Source organism: Anabrus simplex, chromosome 1 (genome assembly GCF_040414725.1).
Source record: "Anabrus simplex isolate iqAnaSimp1 chromosome 1, ASM4041472v1, whole genome shotgun sequence".
In the NCBI taxonomy this organism is placed as follows: Eukaryota; Metazoa; Arthropoda; class Insecta; order Orthoptera; family Tettigoniidae; genus Anabrus; species Anabrus simplex.
The window spans coordinates 810288617-810307436 of NC_090265.1; the positions used below are offsets into that span (position 1 = coordinate 810288617).

An 18820-nucleotide genomic window follows, 5' to 3' on the forward strand; every position below is an offset into this window, starting at 1 on the left:
AAGCTACATCTGCACGTTCCGGAAGACGCGTTCTATTATGATGCGGATAAATTTTGAATTTAAATTACACTGTAACATACTATTGTTTTAAAATGTAAAGCAGGGTGTCCACCAAATCCAGATTTTAAAATTCCCTGACATTTCCCTGTTTTCCAGACATAAAAACCAGTTTTTTCCCTGACACATGATAACAAAAAACAATTATAAAGAAAGTGTCAGTAATATTAAAACTTGGAAGTTTAATTTAGTCTGATTAAATTCACTTTAAGTTTTTTTTAAATGTATTACCATTACTGCTTCAGCGAAGAAACTTCTTTGTAGCCACCGACTCGAGCTTCTGCCATCACCCTCCACTTCTTTTCTAATTCTTTCAGCAACAAAGCGACCTTTCTCTTATTTTTTGCAAAGGATCTACTTCCAATATTTCATGTTTCTCCTTTAGATTTTGAACATACAAAGCATGAGCACTCCTTGCAGCATGGAGCATGTTGTTCTTAATGGAGAACTTTTCAATTCCACCAGGGTTTGGGATAGAATCATATATTATTCTTTGTGCTACTTGTAGCATGTTCTCTAATATAATTTTTTTTATTAACAGGAAAACCACATTCAAGTGAAGCATTTCCATGAAACAATATTGGTATCATTTTGAGAAATGAAGCCAACTTTTCTGTTTTCAAATTTACTATTGGAAGAACAGTGCAAAGCCAAAAGTGATCTAACCTCTCGTCTTTAGAATAGAAAGAATTCACTTCTTTCAAAGTATCATTCTCACAAACAAAAGTGAACTCCCTGAATGGCTTCATTACCCAAGATCCATTTGTTTTCAACAAAGGCATTTAAAGCTATCCTTAGCAGTCTGCTGCTTAGAGGCTACTTCGCTACACTTGGATCGAAACAAGAAATTAATTCAGTCAGTTTATATGCTAGCGGTGAGCAGATGTGGCCAACAGCTGGAAACTGCAGATGACGATATGCCAGCGGTGACCTTTCCAGTAACTATTTGCACAAAGCTACCATTCCTCTTAGACAATCTGTGCAAAACACTAATATATCTCTATCATTTAATCCAGGATTGCCATGAAGTGCTGCTTTAGCAGCATAACCTATGTCAATTTTAGATGCAGGCAGAAGATTTTCTTTACTGTCTAAATACATTTTAGGAGATTTTCTGAAGACTGCAGTGACTCAGACTTAACAAACCTTGTCATGATATTTATCATCAATGAAAGATTCATAAACGAGTGATGCAAATGGGAAATCTGTCTGAAACTTTTAGGAATGGTCCCAAATCTCCAACAAGTGATGATAAAAATGACAACTTGGCCTTAAGAACCTTATCTTTAAGTGAAGTTGATACCATTTTGATGCTGTTACAGCTTGGGATTTTCTTGTCTATTTGTTCCTTCCACATATTTTTCGACATTAGGTAGGATATCTACAGCATGTTCAATGACTTGAAAATTTTCAAGCCATCTTATAGCACAATATTTCGAAGGAAATACGTTTGAACCTGAATAATGTATATAATCAGCACGACTTGCAGGAGCGTAGCAAAACAAGAAGTGAAGAGCACGAAGAAACTCTGCAATATTCTACTGGGTTTCTTTTACTGCCATTTTATATGAATTGTGCACAGTATGCAAGCCACAAGATCCAATGTTCAACAAAATAGGAGCATCCAGATCATCGAATAAATTACCAAAATCCTGAAGGAACTTTTTATTAACATTTGGATCATCCACTGAAATTTGTAATTTTTTTAAAATATAAAGTCCTTGCTGTGCTTGCAAAAAACCATTCAACAAATCTGAGGTAGAGTGACCAAGAAACATGGAATCAAAATAAGAAGTGCATACTTCATTAGTATCAGGATTGAAACAATGAACTACAAGATCCATTTGGCCTATCTGAGAAACTTTATTCAGCGACTCATCAAACCCAACGGTGAAATGTGTGCACTTACTACCCATCTCAAGAACATGTTTATGGAAATAGAGAGCCAAACCATGAGTGATTGTATATGCAACTTTTGTTCTGTGCAGTTGAATTTTCGAAGCTGTTTCAGAGAGTGGAAACATTACTGGAAAAAACTGAGAACGCAATATAGGTCTAATTCATCGAGCTCACCATTCACCAACACAGAATATCCAATAGTAAGCAGATCAAAACAGTGAAAATTCGATCAATCATATAGCTATTGATATTACTGATTACTTCACATTCGAGATCATACTTTAACTTTTCATTAAAATTTATTCCTGGCATAAAAGACATGCCCTAGATTAATGTTATAAAAACTGAAAAATGTGTTTGTATTACACGGATAAATACGGTATGTCAATTTTATCTGGCAGAAGAATGAATTTCCAGATTTTTTTCCTGAATTCCCTGACATTTCCAGGTTTTCCCCGTTAATTATCGAATTCCCTGACATTTCCCTGTTTCCCAGGTTTTCCATACGGGTGGCACTTTCGAGTTAAAAGCCTGAATTTCGGTAATGGGGCCGACATTGTACTTCGAATGACGAATTATCCGTATTTCGAATTAAACAATTTAAATAACATGCAAAACTGTATCTCATGTTTCCGGGAACGAGAGCTTCTTCGAATTAGATGGAATTTTGAATTAACCGATTTCGAATTTGAGGTTCTACTGTAATCATATAAATCTATTGCTGGATTATCTAACGGAGATATATACTTAGGATTTTTATTTTTTAACCATCTTTATGAAACTGAATCCTGCATACAGCAGAAAAAATTTCCAGTCCCTTGTACTTCTGCTTTTATGGTATCATTTCAAGAGTCATCTTTGATGTAGTCCCTTATTTTGTCTTTAGACAAACTGGAACATCTCTTCCATTTCACACTTGCTAAGGAATTCATGAATGCGGCTGGAAACCTTCGTACCACCTGTTGAGAATGCTGAAAAACTGTTTTCAAAGAGATTACAATACCAGAGAAAATATTGGGTGATCACGAAACACTACAACTAAACAAGAATTTATCGGGTGGTCGCGCTATGAGCGTACAACTGAAGGGGTCAATGGAAAAAACTGATTTTGTTTTCAATAAAATAAATGCTCAGAACTTTCGGATTAACCCAAAATAAAAGCAAATTCACATAAGCTTTACAAGACTAAACATGCAGTACTTTTCATGGCATGAAAAAACAAAACAAGACTGTCTAATACAATATTCCACAACTCAACGAGGTTACCACTCACCTCAGATCTGGATGACACTCGCCATTAGGATCAGGTTTTGATGGATGTTTAGTGTAATCAAATACGAGGACATCACTTGAAGGAGTCTTTGTTGCAATTACACATGGATTCTGGGGCATGTAACGAGCTCGATTTACTTCACCCTCATGGTTTATTTTGATCTCAATTTCGATCTTTCCACTCACGGAACCAAAGCCACCAAATTCTGCAAAATATACTACTGGTCAAACATAAGGTTCACAATTTTCGAAAGTATACCAAATCAAAACATTTTTCTAAATATCGATGATACAATAAACTACTCTACATCCCAATGTATGTTAGAACAATGCAGTGATCCAAATGTAGGAAAGACTGTAGCCCTGAAGTTTGAACTTTGAACACAAGGTTGTTCGTCCTTCCTGTTGATGTTGGAGGGGTGTATCAATGGTTGCTTTGATAAACAAAAAGCACCACCTTCTTAACCCTCCAGATAAACACACACATTAAAATATTCTACTAATCAAATATGCCTTTGCTCAAACTTGCTCCATAATTACAGGAAGAAGTGTTATGAGGAAATACAATCACAACACTCCCAGGGAACACACTCTCTCTCTGCCCAACTCTAGCACGTGTGTGATAGCATTGTGTTACAATACCAGTGACAGGTTGTCTAACGGAGGTTCCATTCTGTGTATGATATCTTGCTTGCTACCTGTTCACTCCAGCCAGTACATTTATCTCGTCCATCCATCACATTATTGCCCTCTGGGTCTTTGGCTGTCAACTTTACCCTCTCTGATAATCTTTCCACTGCCTCTGGTTTCCTGCCAATATTACCTAGGTACCCAAATTGTTTTTGGCTCAAAAGGTTGACAATCTTACGTCTAACCGTATCAGGACTGATTCATTAGTTTGGTGTACAAGGGAGCTTAAAAAAAGTGACAAGAGCTCACATGGAGAAACTATTTTACAGGCAGATACATACAGAACAGGAGGGCACTAACATGCATTAATATTCAGTCAACATTTTTGCCTGCGTACTTCTTCCATCAGTATACCAAGACACTGATGCTGGCATGGAAGAAATGTGTGTCCATTCCCTGAAGCCATGTCATGACAGTGTGACAAATGGCTATATCATCACTGAATCGCTTACCGCGCAGGTGCTTCTTTATCGGTACAAGGAGACGGAAATCACCAGGTTGGGGCTGTAGAAAGAATAGTCCAGTACCTTCTACTGGATGAGTCATAACAATTCACATATGTTGTTGCCTGCATGTGGTCTGGTGTTTTAGTGCAGCAACACAAAGCCTACCAAGAGAAATCCACAGTTTGCTGCAAATTGCTACCAGCAAATGCTTCAGGATGTCACAGTAACTTGTGTTGTCTGGGCCATCGAAGTTCATATTAGAAGATTTCTGGCAGCATCCACACAACTTCACATTGCGTAAACGGCATTTCAAAGACAACACAGACACTGGCTGCTTCCTTACTTCACTTGACTTCAACGCAGATGTTCACAGCGGAAAGCCTCCTGTTAAGTTTGATTAAGATCATAAACGGTGCTATTTATAGTCATTTAGTCTGGACTAAATGCCTTTGCTGGCAGGACCTAGTGTTTACAGTGCACTATGTCTTCTGGTATAGGCTAGAGCAATTTTGTTACTTTCCAAGATCTGCCTCTTGTCTTATCCTTGGCTTTGACAATATGAAAGTAACTTGAGGTATGAGCAATGCTAGTACTGCCAATCCTTATGCAGTTAGTCCCTGTTATGGTGTGAAAATGTTGTTCACAGGGTCGGTTGGTGTATGCATTTCAGTGGGCTTGGCAGACTGATATGTAATAGCAACTCTGGCTCGCTGAGGAAAGCAATGGGAAACTACCTCACTCCTCATTTCCCTAGTACGCCTCTTCAGTGATGCCTAGGCCATCTACGACAGCTGATGGCAGAGTTGTTGAGGATCCCACCAGCTGAACTGCTGACAGACTGAACATACATAGTCTGGACTAAGCAGGTACCAACCGGGGACTAAGAGCAGACGAACATATTTCTTATTCATAGACTGTTTGTTCCGTTAGACCAAGGATGATCTGGCTTTAGTCTGGACTAACTTTAGTCCTGGTTCAGAGGTAGTTTAACTGAGTAACATGGAGTTTGTACATGAAATTGCATTAGTGTGCAAAATAGGAGACACAAGAAGACATATGAGAAAAAGGACCGATTATCTTCCTGAAGTATGAAGGTATTAATTTCAAGGATTGATATCGTTTTACCAAGACCAATACAAGAAATCTGATAAAAATTTGTGTGTTTTAACCTATATGAACACACTTCCAATAGAGAGCTGCTTGTTTCTATAGAGAACAGAAATATTACTGCCCTGCGTTATTACACAAGAGGAGAAATCCAAGACAATAATATAGATTTGTATGGAACTCGTCAGCCCACAGCCAGTCAAATTAAATTATTTACGATGTCTCAGTTAAACGTGCCATGCGCGCTGAGATACATATCAAGAGATTGTCTCATGAGGTGGACTCTATATACAAGTCTCTTGTCTTCGTGGCACTATACACGCTGAGATTTGTTGCTAAATTTAGTGGAAAGAGTATGGCGTGTGATCCTCCAGCAGACGATATGCTTGCTATGGGGATAGATCTTGATGTTTGTTGGATGAAAAATCGAAGGAAGAGACCAAAAAAGGGGTCTAAAAATGGTTAACAAAGATAGTAAATTATCGTCGTGTTTCACGTTAGTCAAGGCATACGAACGGGTACAAGTTCTTGATTCCGTGATCATAATATATAAAAGGAAATTATCTTGCTCTGCTTTTGATTTGACAGCTTGTCACGGATATGAGTGATGTCTTCTGGGCTCAACAAGGCTAACTTGCATTTGCAGTTCGGCCTTCCAGCACGATCACAAGTGGTACAATATGCATGCTTGATTTGGTTTTATACCAGGTGTTTACGAATGTCGTCTTCCTGCTTCAACTGGAATCTTCTATTCTCTGGGCCTTTTGAGCAGACTAAAGCGGAAGAGAGGGTATAGGCCAGGGAAAGACTTGGGTGAGTGGGACTGCGCTTACGGTGTCGTAGCATGGTAGGACAGGGGCAAGAGGGATGTGCGTTTCATGTTATCTGTCAGAACGAGTTGCGGAAACGGTGTACCCAATGAGGAGCTGCCATACTAATTCAGTAGATGTCTTGACCACTTAAGTGCAGTTACTACCACATTAAGTTTAAAACAGCAGTGGCGGTATGGGACTCCACTAATATAAATACGTTAATGCATTAATTCTTTCGAATGTGCTCAATTTACGTTTGGTAAGCTGTGCTGTGTTATAGTGTCTATGCACAACTTTCAATGGCTCACCGCTTAATTTGGCAACCAAGGCAACTGTGATGAGGCAATGACGTTGCTTCCGCTTTGGTCTGTTCAAAAGGTGACCCGTAGTATAGAGGACTCACTGAACCTTCTAAATCAAAAGTCTCATCTTGTACACAGGCCTAGTATGTGCAAACTTGCCCTTCACCACAACTCGTCAACGCGCATCACACGAATGAGCAAAGAGGTTACTGGCAGGAAACAGGAGCTTACATATAGACTTAGCAGATTTTGGAAGACATTACAATCTGACATTGTGCAGTTTTGAAAAAAATATATATATATTACCCCACACTTTGAGATGACATTAATGTGTTCTGGAATAAATTTTTAGCAACTCTGATAGGTCTGCACATTACAAACAAGATAGAACAGGTTTCTGTCAAACTAACTTACCGATTTCTGGAAACTAACTCTTACTCCCCATAGTATCCTTTAAATATCTAAAGAAAACAGCCAACTGAAGTTCAATATCAGTTTCATTAAAGTGCAAGTTCTTCAACAAAGAATCTCAACCAAAGAGGATAGAATAGAATAGAGATGAAACTCAATGATAAATTTCGGTTCCAAGCCACTTGGCGCTAGTAGTTTTAGTCTCTTTTCCGAGATAGCGCCACAGTGTGCATTCTGGTGCAATACCTTAGTATTACTATCAACAGATAGCGCGGAGAATTAACATCCGGAGCAGTGACGCACATCCGGGTATGCTTACGGGTCCTCCCCCCTCCTTTCCCTGCCCCTCGCCTCCCCCACCCCCCGCAAACGGAGATAATAATGCAGTTCTACTACTTCCATGCCCAATACATTGTAATTCATATATTTTTATTTCCAAGTACTTACTACGTTGTAAATAATGATCTGATACCCCTAGTTCGTATGGCATACTATGTTACTGAGAACATAACCACACACCTCAAAGCAGATTTAACTTCAAATGAATGATTGACACATTAACACAAAGCTGATATTATAACAAATTAGAAATCCCTTCAAAAGCAAGACAACAGAGCACACCATATGCAAGACAATGGGGTATCACATCAATATCCAAGTACCACATGAAAATAAAAATAACAATTAAATGCACTGAGACAGGAAATATATAGAACTACATTAATAGAACCATTCACCTTTCAGCCCCTGATGTGTACTCAAACAGGAAATACAGGATTTCAGGAGGACTGGCGAAAATATTATTTCAAATAAACAAGCACAAGGAACTAAGATTTACATCACAAGCACATGAGCACTTGGAATTCAAACAACACAAATACTGTAGCATCATGGGAACTATCGATTAAAATCGATATAAGTTCGAACAAGGTTAATCGATTGGGTAAAGTCGAATTCGATGCAATTCAGCAATATTATCTCCACAATGCTTGACGTTTTATGACTAATTAATTTGTGAGAAGTGCCCACTGATTGAGGTTAGACTTGAAATACTTTAAATACTTCACTTCGAGACAAACTGCCTTTAATTATTAACAACGCTCATTTCATGCTTACTTGCGTGCCATCTACAGAACGTGTATATAACTATTTACACGTTATGAATGACCTCCAGCGCCATCTAGAAAAAGAGACTGAAACTACCTGAAGCTAGCTACAGATTGGAACCAAAAGCCCTATTAGAGTTTCACCCCCCTGATCTCAACCCTTCAATCTAGATCAAGTCTTACAATCATACCTTACATAATTCAATGAATCCTGAGAACATTAACAGCATTCCACACAAAAAGTAACCTTGTAACACGGACACAGCCAATTACAGTACAAACACGTTACCAACATATTTCTCTCATTTGCGCACAGTTGTAGAAAAATTATTTACAGTGCTGTACTTACCGCCTTTTTCATTGTCATAATGTGAAGCATCAAACTGAGCATCTTCATTTGGCAGTTGCACACTAGCAATGAGTAGATGGTTCTGTTCATCCGACGTGTGTGTACCGAGGATCAACCGATGCACTGAGTAGTCCTTTCCTTCTGGCCTGAGAAAAAAAAAGAAAACCAAGACATGACCCAAAATGTACATTAGTGAGAACTATTTAATAATAACCATACTAGAAATTTCCTAAGATGACACTGCTAGTGCTTTCTCTTCGAATAATCAAGGACAAAACTCTGTGCCCGTTGCATTTTCGGACGTGTTCCAAAATGGCGCCTAGGAAAGGTATAGACCACTCAGACCCAAGAGAGTATACAAGGAAGTCTTGACATGTGGATACAATAGGAGGCCATGATTAACTTGGAACAACTACCTTTCAAAGGCAGTGCAGAACAGAGCAATGTCAGGGGGATTGTTTTTAAAAAAAAAACAAGTAAAATAATAGAGATTATTGAAAAACTTACTTGAAAAACTGAACTCGAGAAGAGAGGAAGCAAATTGCTGTTGCTGCGTAGAAGAAAAAAAATTGTAAAAATTACAGCAGAAGTTTTGAAGAATAGCTATTATAATTTAAGAGAAGATGACAAAATACCTGCAGAAACACTGTGAAAAATATAGATACAGCGGGATAGACGAGAATTTATTTAAATAGTATACTGATAGACCCGAGCCACAAGATCAGCGATACTTCGGAAATCATTAATTGGAAGCCGTAAGAAAAGAAAAGGATAGGAGAAAATAACTCCGTCAGAAGAAAAATCAAGGAAGGAATAATATTTTTAGAAAACAATTTAAAATTGAAGATTTTCGTGAGACAAGACAGAAGATCTTACGCAGATTTAGAGAATTGGTTTATTAGAACACAAGAGAAGACTAAGAGAATAGTTTTTAAAAAATATTGCTCTAAGAAAAACTTAAGATGAACATTTACTTGTTGACATTATTTGATTATATTGGCAGTTATTCCGAGAAGATGACTTGCTAAGCATCCAGATGGACCAACCTGGAGGGAGATATTATCCGCCCAGCTGAACCTACCTAAGATGAGATGAGGAATCTAACCGAACCTCAAACCATGGCCAATGAACCAGCGATGTGACGAGCAGCAGGAGGAGAGCAACTGACGGCTGATATGATGAAAGACGAGCTAAGTGTTTGCCATAAGTATTATAATTCTTAATTTAGCTAGGCGTGTGCATTAGAATAGAGTATTCTAAGTGTGAAATATTTATGAGTGCAAGTGAAACAGTGAAGTGAAGTGCGATACATTTAAGCTGCTAATACTATACTAAGTGTATAATTAGATTGATATCTTGTGGAGTATGGCTATGCATGAAATAAGTGAATTACCAAAGTAATTGAGAATAAGAGTAGGAAGAAAAGTTATCTAACAGCTGAATGCAAAGATGATCATATGGTGAATAATATCTATGAATTTCGCGAAACCATTCAGTCAAGGATTACGTCACAGGTGGATCGCATGAGAAGAAGTGAAACATATAGTCGAGTTATTCCTTGTAATGTTGTTAAATGTATGAACGCAATATTTAAGGTTAAGCATCGTAATTTTGGAAGAGAATTGATCTATGTAAAGGAGTATTTACATAGAGAAGAGGGTTACGTCTTAGTAATTGCATTTATTATGAAGTTATGAATGATTAGAAATGGTATTGAGAGAGATGAAATGGAATTAATTGACGGTTTTATAATGAAGTAAGAAGATATATGAATTGATTTAAGTATGATAAAGTGTGTTACGGTAATTATGAGATGTATATATGGATGGTAGATGCTAAATATGAATATATTGGATCAGTTAGACGATGCAAGCACAAGGAAAGAAATACACCGTGGGAGTGACATAAAATAAGGTATGAATGGTGAATATTACAAATAGTCGAGATTTGAGAGATGGTGTAACGTCAAATACAGCTGTTAATATTAAAATATATGTATCTTATGACGTATTCTCGTAACATATGTGAAGTGTAAGGTATGTTAAGCCAATATAAATAGTAGAAGTGATGCATATAAATAGTACCGAGATATAACGTAGATACTTATTGAATTACTTGCACATACGATAAATTAGAGATAAATTTAACGAATGGATGCATATTGAACCGTATAGCAGTAAATCAAGAATTATTTAGATAGAATAGTGAGATAGAATATTTTATATTTTGAGTGTTGATTTATAATTCATGTTATAATTTTAAATGAGAAGATAGTAAATTAGGAGCCGTGATTTAAGAGGCAATAGGGATGAAAACCTTAGCACGTCAGTCATCATAATACAGTTCTTCACCAATGATATACTACATTAACGAATTCAGATGTCATGATTTCAGACTTTATAAATTATAAGGAGGAATTCAATTTTTTTTAAAACTACGATGTAATTGTGATACAGTGATAAATGTGAATGATTGATTTATTCAAAAATGATTATGGATATGGAAACTTGAGTTCATTTCAGATACTGAATTCATTATATCATATTATTTTGTTAGTAAGCCAGCGCTGACTTAAATGTTGAATTTTACAAATTATTATTGATTTGAATCAACGATTGTGAAAGTTCATAATAACACGAGTTTTCAGTTCTTTATTATTTTTCCTTAGTTTAATAAATATGTTTTCTTATTGTTTTCTAATACAGTGAGTGATAATTTGTAGTAGTTGTGGGTAGACCGACTTAGTTTGCAAGGCGTTTGTCATGCGATTTGCGTTAGAATTCTGCGGTCAGTGATGAATTTATACTTCTATGCGATAGGATGGAGACGTTCATCGGCCATCGGCTAGTGCATATCGAGAGTTAGAATGAGTTAGCTGGAAAATTTATAATGTCCAATAACGGACCATTTATATTGGTATTATAAATTTACTCATTCAGGACAAATATTTCAGATTCCCTATGGGAATCAACATCTATATCATCTGATGGCCAAGCAGGCATCAACTTTTGGTAATGAGACGAATTCTCTTAGTGCACTGGCACTGCCGGTGGCTCCAGTTAGCCTACGCAGTGGCCTCCACGATATGCACTAGCCAGCGTATTGGTAGGTGTGTTAGGTACCAACTGATGAGCCCACCCTTGCACACGAGGGCGAAACGCTGGCAACCAAGAATGAGTTAGCTGGAAAATTTATAATGTCCAATAACGGACCATTTATATTGGTATTATGAGAACACCAGTTGAAGAATAAAATTCCACCAGGGGAGGGGTACGAATACAGACTTCAGAGCTGACAGGATTGCGTCAAAACAAGTATGCTACAGTGAAGCTGGCTGAAATCAATAGTGTGTTTGATGATTTATTGGCATGACTCTAAAGCCAGTCTTAAGTCACATGCAGATCTAGCAACAGCGCCACCATAAAGCCCATTTGAATCCACCCATGAAGTGATCTGATTGGCTAACTCCAGCAGCTGATAAAATGACAATGGTGCGAGATATTGAATTATTTATCAGCATGACCCATCCTCTAACGCTCATATACCCTGTTCATGTTGTTACCAATAATCTGAGGTCTATTATATGCTGACTAGCTACGGAGTGTCAAAGGGTTTTTATCCGCCCTTAAAAATTTTGACTACCTTTGCCAGGTTTGAAAGCATGATCCTGTGATCTGAGCAATAGAATACAACTAATACCTACCTACCTACCTACCTACCTACCTTCTCCTTCCTATATGCATGCAATCAGAACTAGAGAGTATCACACTACACAGTACATTAGATAGAATAGGTATATCAAAATATACTGTATACACCACCAAACTTACAGCTGATATGTAAAATAGGTATTATAACCTTTCAATGCTCTCTAGATAGAGTATGAACCATTGAAAGTTATAAGAATAGATCAACAGAAACTGTGCAGAAGTACACGTCCAGCAGGAATACGCCCAACTACGTCCGTAAACCGAGATAACTCGCTCATTTAAGAGGAAATTTGATGGAAATAAAATCAGGAAATTCATAAGCTCAGAACCCCATGGTATTCGGATGACGTGAGTTAAGAAAACATGAGCTGGGACACAAATAGAGACCAGAAAATAAAAGATTGCATCAACAGCTGAGAAGATAAATCTCATATGTAACATTCAGGTCCAGGAACGTCACATGGCAGAGGCCATGGAACGGTTTGGAATAGTGCAAGTTTAATCATCAGGAAGACGTGTGCGGAGTAATGGATTGTATGCATTAAGAAGATGAATGAATGGCAGCGTGTGTTCCTTTGCATATTTTCTTGAATGAAGAGAGCGACTATGTTAGACAAAATGTTCCTCAAATGTCAAAAACAGATGGGAGATTACAGTGTGGTAATTTTAGTAGGAATCATGAAATGCGAACTGATGTATTATTGTAATATTATAAAAATAAGATTTTGTTTTAACGACAATGAATGAAAAAAAACATCGAAGAAGTTTGACTAAACAGCTCTGGTACATGTTGAGAAGGAATTGTTGAAATTATAAGGAATTGAATGATATTGTAAGGTTTAAAGAGCTCGGCAACATATCGCATAATAGTAATATACGAAAAGCAAGTGTTGTAAATAAAACTGAGATAATTTAAAATCTATTTGCACTGAATATCATTTGTACGAGTTTCAGATTGGAAGGACAACGGACCTGGTTTATCATTAACATGAATCCAAACAAGGCACTGATGTGTGCTTAAATCAAGACTAGTGTCTTGATGGGTCTGAGTTCAGATGGAATTATATGACAGGATATGGAAATGAATGTCCAGGACTACAGCAACCAAGAAGATGGGATGAACACCAGAGTCGTCAATGATAAGTACCCAGGCATTGTCTTCCTTTATTCTATCTGTAGAGAGCTTGTATTAGATTTTAAACCATGTTAATCAGGTGACTATAAGGGTATACAGCTTGAGTAACCTAACGTGATCGTCATTGTCTATCTGCCAGAGAGTGATAACCCGATCATTGGTAAGAGTAGCAATTCGGTTTGCCGTGAATGTTCAGGTGATGAAGGCATACAAGAGTGGTAATACTTTTTTGGAATTTCCTGATACTGTTTGAATGTTTGCAAGAGCCTATTCGTAAATAAGGTAATACTGAGTGCTGCGTATGTAATTCTAGTGAGTGATCATATGTAATTAACATGTCAGTGTTGAGATCTTCTATAGAATGATTTGTGTCACATAATTTAGTGAAGTGCGATTATGCTGTCAACTATGAGATGATTTTATACGCGAGTAGTTGAGGTTCTTCGGATACATGCGCTTGTGTATTTAGAATTATAATGTAGGCATGGTGCACATTTCGAGGTAAGGTATGGTAAATTATAGGGTCGTTGAGTATATTATGGTGATGTAATGTGATTATTATGATAATGTGGTTTGTTGAGATTGATACTACGGCAATGTAGTAAGTTTTCGAGAATGTCAATGAATCTAGATTGGTGATGGTTTAAATGAGATGTTCATCAAGCAATGTTTTAAGGATTTTTCGAATAGGCAAGCGATATGATGTGCTGATAGTATTTCAAAAGGTATCCCGGAGATTTTAAATTTCGAGCGTGTGAAAATCATCGAAATGTGAATTTATGGTATGGCAAGAAGGGACACAAGAGAGGCATTGGAAGACCCCAGAAGAGATGGCTCGACGACGTAAAGCTGTTGGCTGGAACACGCTGGTTCCAAGTGGCTCAAGACCGAAGACGATGGAAAGGTATGGAAGAGGCCTATATCCAGCAGTGGATTGAAATAGGCTAGAAAAGAAGAAGAATAAGAAGAAGAAGAAGGTAAGATGAGTGTATTAAAGAACAAATTTGAGAGGATCTGCGATAAATGATACGAATAAACAGTGAGATGTGTTGTTTAAGAGGTTAATGTCACCTGTTGCAGTACGTTAGCATTCAGAGTAGTTGCTTGTAGCAGTTGATTTTTTTACGCAGTAGTGTTTCTTACAGGAAATCTTTGGAGGAAAGCAGACGGAGTGAGGACATCCTAGCATTACTGTTTACAATGAGTATGTCAGTAGTTAGACATTGTTTATTTAGGTACGGCAAAGCTGAAGGTTCCAGATACGTGTTATCATGTTTGATTTATTTACCGAATTTGGTCACTTTGGCTGATTAACAGATGATTACATTATCATGCAACGATAGGAAGACTGGATCGTTGGGATATTCAAGTTGTATGTTAGACAGATAGATAAACGATCAAAACAGATAGAATATGGGAAGGCAAACTGTATGCTGATATGTGACACAGATGAATGAACAAAGTGAATGTCTTTAAAAATTAATTATTTTATGATTGGCAGATTTTCAAAGAACTATTCAATAAATCATGATTTTATGGTCAAGATTTCAGAAATGCTATGATGAATTTATGTATAGAATTTTACGGAATTATCGTCAGATAAATGTTCATAATATGTTAAATGAAACCAACAAAGGTTAATTAATGTGATATTTGTATTCTCCCTCATGTTGTCTAGTTGAATTATTATTATTATTATTATTATTACTATTATTAATATTATTATTTTCTCTTCATGAATAGTTAAAGTGGAATATCCTTCCAAAATTATATTGCGATCTTCTCATTTCATAAATTATGATTTAATAGCCTTATGTAGTTTGGTAGGATGTAGAATTTACTCTGTGTACATGAACCTGACGTTGAATGAAAAGGGATATAACCAGTACTCGCCGAATGACCATGCCCGTGAGCGGAATCTCTTGCAAACCATTGACACTAGCCGAGGTTTAATTGAAAACAAAATATATTACTACGAACCATCCACGTACGGTTATAGTATCGAGTATTAAAATATCCACTTTAAGGGTACAGCAGGGCTATTCTGTTCATGTCAGCTTTAAGGTGCAATAAAACAAATGCGAAAAGTAATTTCTCTAATGAACACACGACAAAACACTCCTTATTAATCCTCTACAGTATACACATATTATAAATATTAAAAGCTCTGGCAATTTACAGTTGTGTTACAATAAATCAAAAATTGAAGCAAAAAAAAAAAATCTCAGAATTAGCAGGGTTAGTACACCAGGACCTGGAGCTATTTCTTTCAGAGTATTTTATATTGCAGGTGTTTGCCACAAATGAAGTGTTTCTTGCCAATAGCAACAACATACTCTTTGTAAAACCATGTTTCACCCTGATCCAGTAACCCCTGGATGCTTAATTCATAGAGTACTTTAACCCACTGAATCCACAGTGCATTTTCCTAGTCAGTCAACAATTTGGATTGGCAATAACTTGTCACTTGACTCACAAATCCCTAGATGTCACTCAACAACAGGCCTGGGCCCACATTTCCCCCCCCCCCCCGAAAGAAAAAAAAAATTTTTTCAGGAAAGTTAACAGAAAATAGACCACGAGGAAGACCCTGAAAGAGGTGAACAGATTCAGTGTGGGAGTGCATAAAGAAGAGGGGAGGAAAACCAGAAAATGTACTTAAAGGAGAAGAGTGGTGGAGAGACAGGCAGCGATGGAGGTCCTTGATGCACAACCCGACCCGGAAAGCTGGATACGGGAAATGGAGATTATCTTTAATTTTCATCTGACTCAGGTTTCAAGTTGTAATCTGGTTTCACATGTTTGGTTTGTTATGTTTTTTGGTGCTTCTTCAATTCACTTTTTCCTGGAGTGGGAACAGTAATACAAAATTCTGGTCAAGTGAGAAATAATTTTCTACTGCCTTTTTGTTGATTATCTCAGTCCTTGCTTTAGAAAGAAATTCAAGTCATTATCTGTCTTCATAAACCCTGTGAACCAGTGCATTCCGACCTTGTATCCCAAGGATGGTTTATATTCTTGGTACAGGATAGAGTTGTACACATCTATAGCATTCCTCCTTAACCCTAGAACTCCTAACGGGAGTCTCTCAGACTCCCGTCATATTTTTTGCTGTTTAGTCTTTCGTTTTCTTTGCAGGAACTTGTTCTATTTATGCTCACGAATACCATGTTTTTATAATATAATGGCTTCGTTCATTATTTTATTAGTCATTCTTCATTATTATGCCCTTTATTTTCACATGGTTACGCTGACACCCAGGCTGAATCTAATGGACTCAAGTACTCTCTGGCCCATCTAGAATATACCAGCAGTATTCTGTTGGCTGTTCTGTTGTGACAGTGTGCTAGTTTCTATTGTAATAGTACCCAAGTAATAACTGGCTCTTACAAATAACCGTTCATTCAAAATGAATAACAGGAAGCTGACAGAATCTGAAATCTGTGTGATTTTACATAGCGACGATTCGAGTAAAGGTGTTTTCAGTGAAGATTAATCAGACTTTATATCAGAAAGTGATGAAAATTGCAGTGATGAGGAGGATCATGTCAATGTAGCGAGTGAAATAAACGATATGAGTAAACTTGTTGATACTGATCTTATTGATACTGTTGGTACACTTTGGCTTTGCTTTTGAATGTACACCCTCCAAAACAAAGCAAGGTAAGGAAGCTTAACATCCTCAAATCTCAGACTAGAGTTGTCAAGCTGCCACCTTTGAAAACAAGTGAACCTCCCAGATACTTTTGACTTCACATCAGACATACTTGAAAATACTCTCCTTCACACCAAATAAATACAGTAGTACAAGTCCGCTATAATCAGTGGCCTATGGGATATAACGAGATATCCATAATGACAGTTTTTGTCTGCCCCTTCAAAATTCTTATACTGAACTGTGTATTATCCTTCAGTTACAGCGAGAACCCTATCACTGACTCATCCATTATTACGAGCGATTAGGCTCGCACGATTTTTTCTGTTACCAACATTTATGCACCCAGCAACTATATTGCATACGATCGATCATTTTCGGTATCGTTCCTTCACTATGTTCACTAGCGAGCTCTCTTATCAATATTCGAAGGCGATGTTGGAGTCGAATAGTAATACCCGTCGACTGCTGTTCCGTGAAGGAAAATGGAAATGAAAGAACATGTTTTCATAATAAATGCATAAATAACATGCCCACTAGCAGTTGTTAACTCTTAAAAATAAAAAGCTGAAGTAAACGACCCCTTAATTTTAATGCTAAATACTGCAATTAAGTAAGAATGGGATACACCTCATGATATGGCAGAGTGCATCACTGATTTCTGAGATTAGATTTTCTCGCGCCTGGTTAAATTTCGGTAAAGCTATTCCTGTCTAAATTTATAGCTAGGAGGTTATCACTTTTCTACTGGCGCCTGATATATGTTTTCATGGTACATACATGGTTAAGTTAGATTAGGTGACGCTGTTTGAATAAGAAAACTGAAGGCTTTGCCACAAAATGCAACCTTTGGTATCATTCAGTCACTATGTGCACTTGCAAGCTCTCTCGTCGACATTCAAAGGCGTTGGAGTCGATTAGTAATACCCATCATCCGCAGTTCCGTAAAGAAAATTAGAAAAGGAAGCGAAGAACATGTTTTTGTAACAAATACGTAAATAACATGGTCGATAGCAGTTGTTAACTCTTAAAAATAAAAGCTAAAGTAAATGATCGCTTAATTTTAATGCCAAATACTGCAATTAAGTAAGAATGGGATACACCTCATGATATGGCAGAGTGCATCATTGATTTCTGAGATGAGATTAGATTTTCTCGCGTCTGGTTAAATTTCGGTAAGGCTATTCCCATCTAAATTTATAGCGAGGATGTTAACATTTCTCCACTGGCGCTTGGAATATTTCGCGATACATACAGTATAAACAGTAAAACCTCGTTAATTCGAAGTCATTGGGACTAAAAAATCGGACTTCGAATTACATGATTTCGAATTAACCGCCAATTCGCAATTCAGAAGTGCCCATCCTTGCCGCGTTACAAAACATTCTAAGGCCCGTTACTGCATGCAGTTAACCTTGATTCACAGTTGAAACATTTCAAATGCCATTAAAAAAACTATTTCCAAAATGTATCCAAGAAGGTGCATTTACAGTATTCAAATAATGAACTTGGATAACTCGCTGACAAACATAACCTCACGCAACGGAAAAAAAAAAAAACCCATGATTCAAAGACTAGGAGAAATCTGTGCTAGCTCCCATGTGCAAGTGCTTTATTCACTGAATTACTGTACTGTGTGCATTTTAGATGCCTTGTACTTACGCACTTAAAACATCCTGGCTAATCGAACTTTCCTATGACACTATCCTTGTACGATTTCCCGCCATGGCACTTCTCTCGTACTTCAGATATGTAAACACTTGCCGTGTCACAAAGTGTTCTAAGACCCATTAATGCATGCAATCACCTCGATTCACAATTTAAACCTTTCAAATGCCATGGAAAAAACTATTTTCGAAATGTATCAAA

The 18820-nt window shown here is 37.2% G+C and overlaps 1 protein-coding gene across 2 annotated transcripts in view; it reads right to left on the reverse strand.

Annotated features, from left to right (window-relative positions):
• Window positions 1-18820, reverse strand: part of Caf1-55 (chromatin assembly factor 1 p55 subunit) — a 116463-nt gene that overhangs the window by 63770 nt on the left and 33873 nt on the right. For both annotated transcript variants that reach the window (XM_067146902.2, XM_067146892.2), the window contains exons 3-4: window positions 8452-8597; window positions 3230-3434 (exon numbers count right to left, since the gene is read on the reverse strand). In XM_067146902.2, the coding sequence (XP_067003003.1) occupies window positions 3230-3434; window positions 8452-8597 (351 nt within the window). The remainder of the gene's footprint in view (window positions 1-3229; window positions 3435-8451; window positions 8598-18820) is intronic.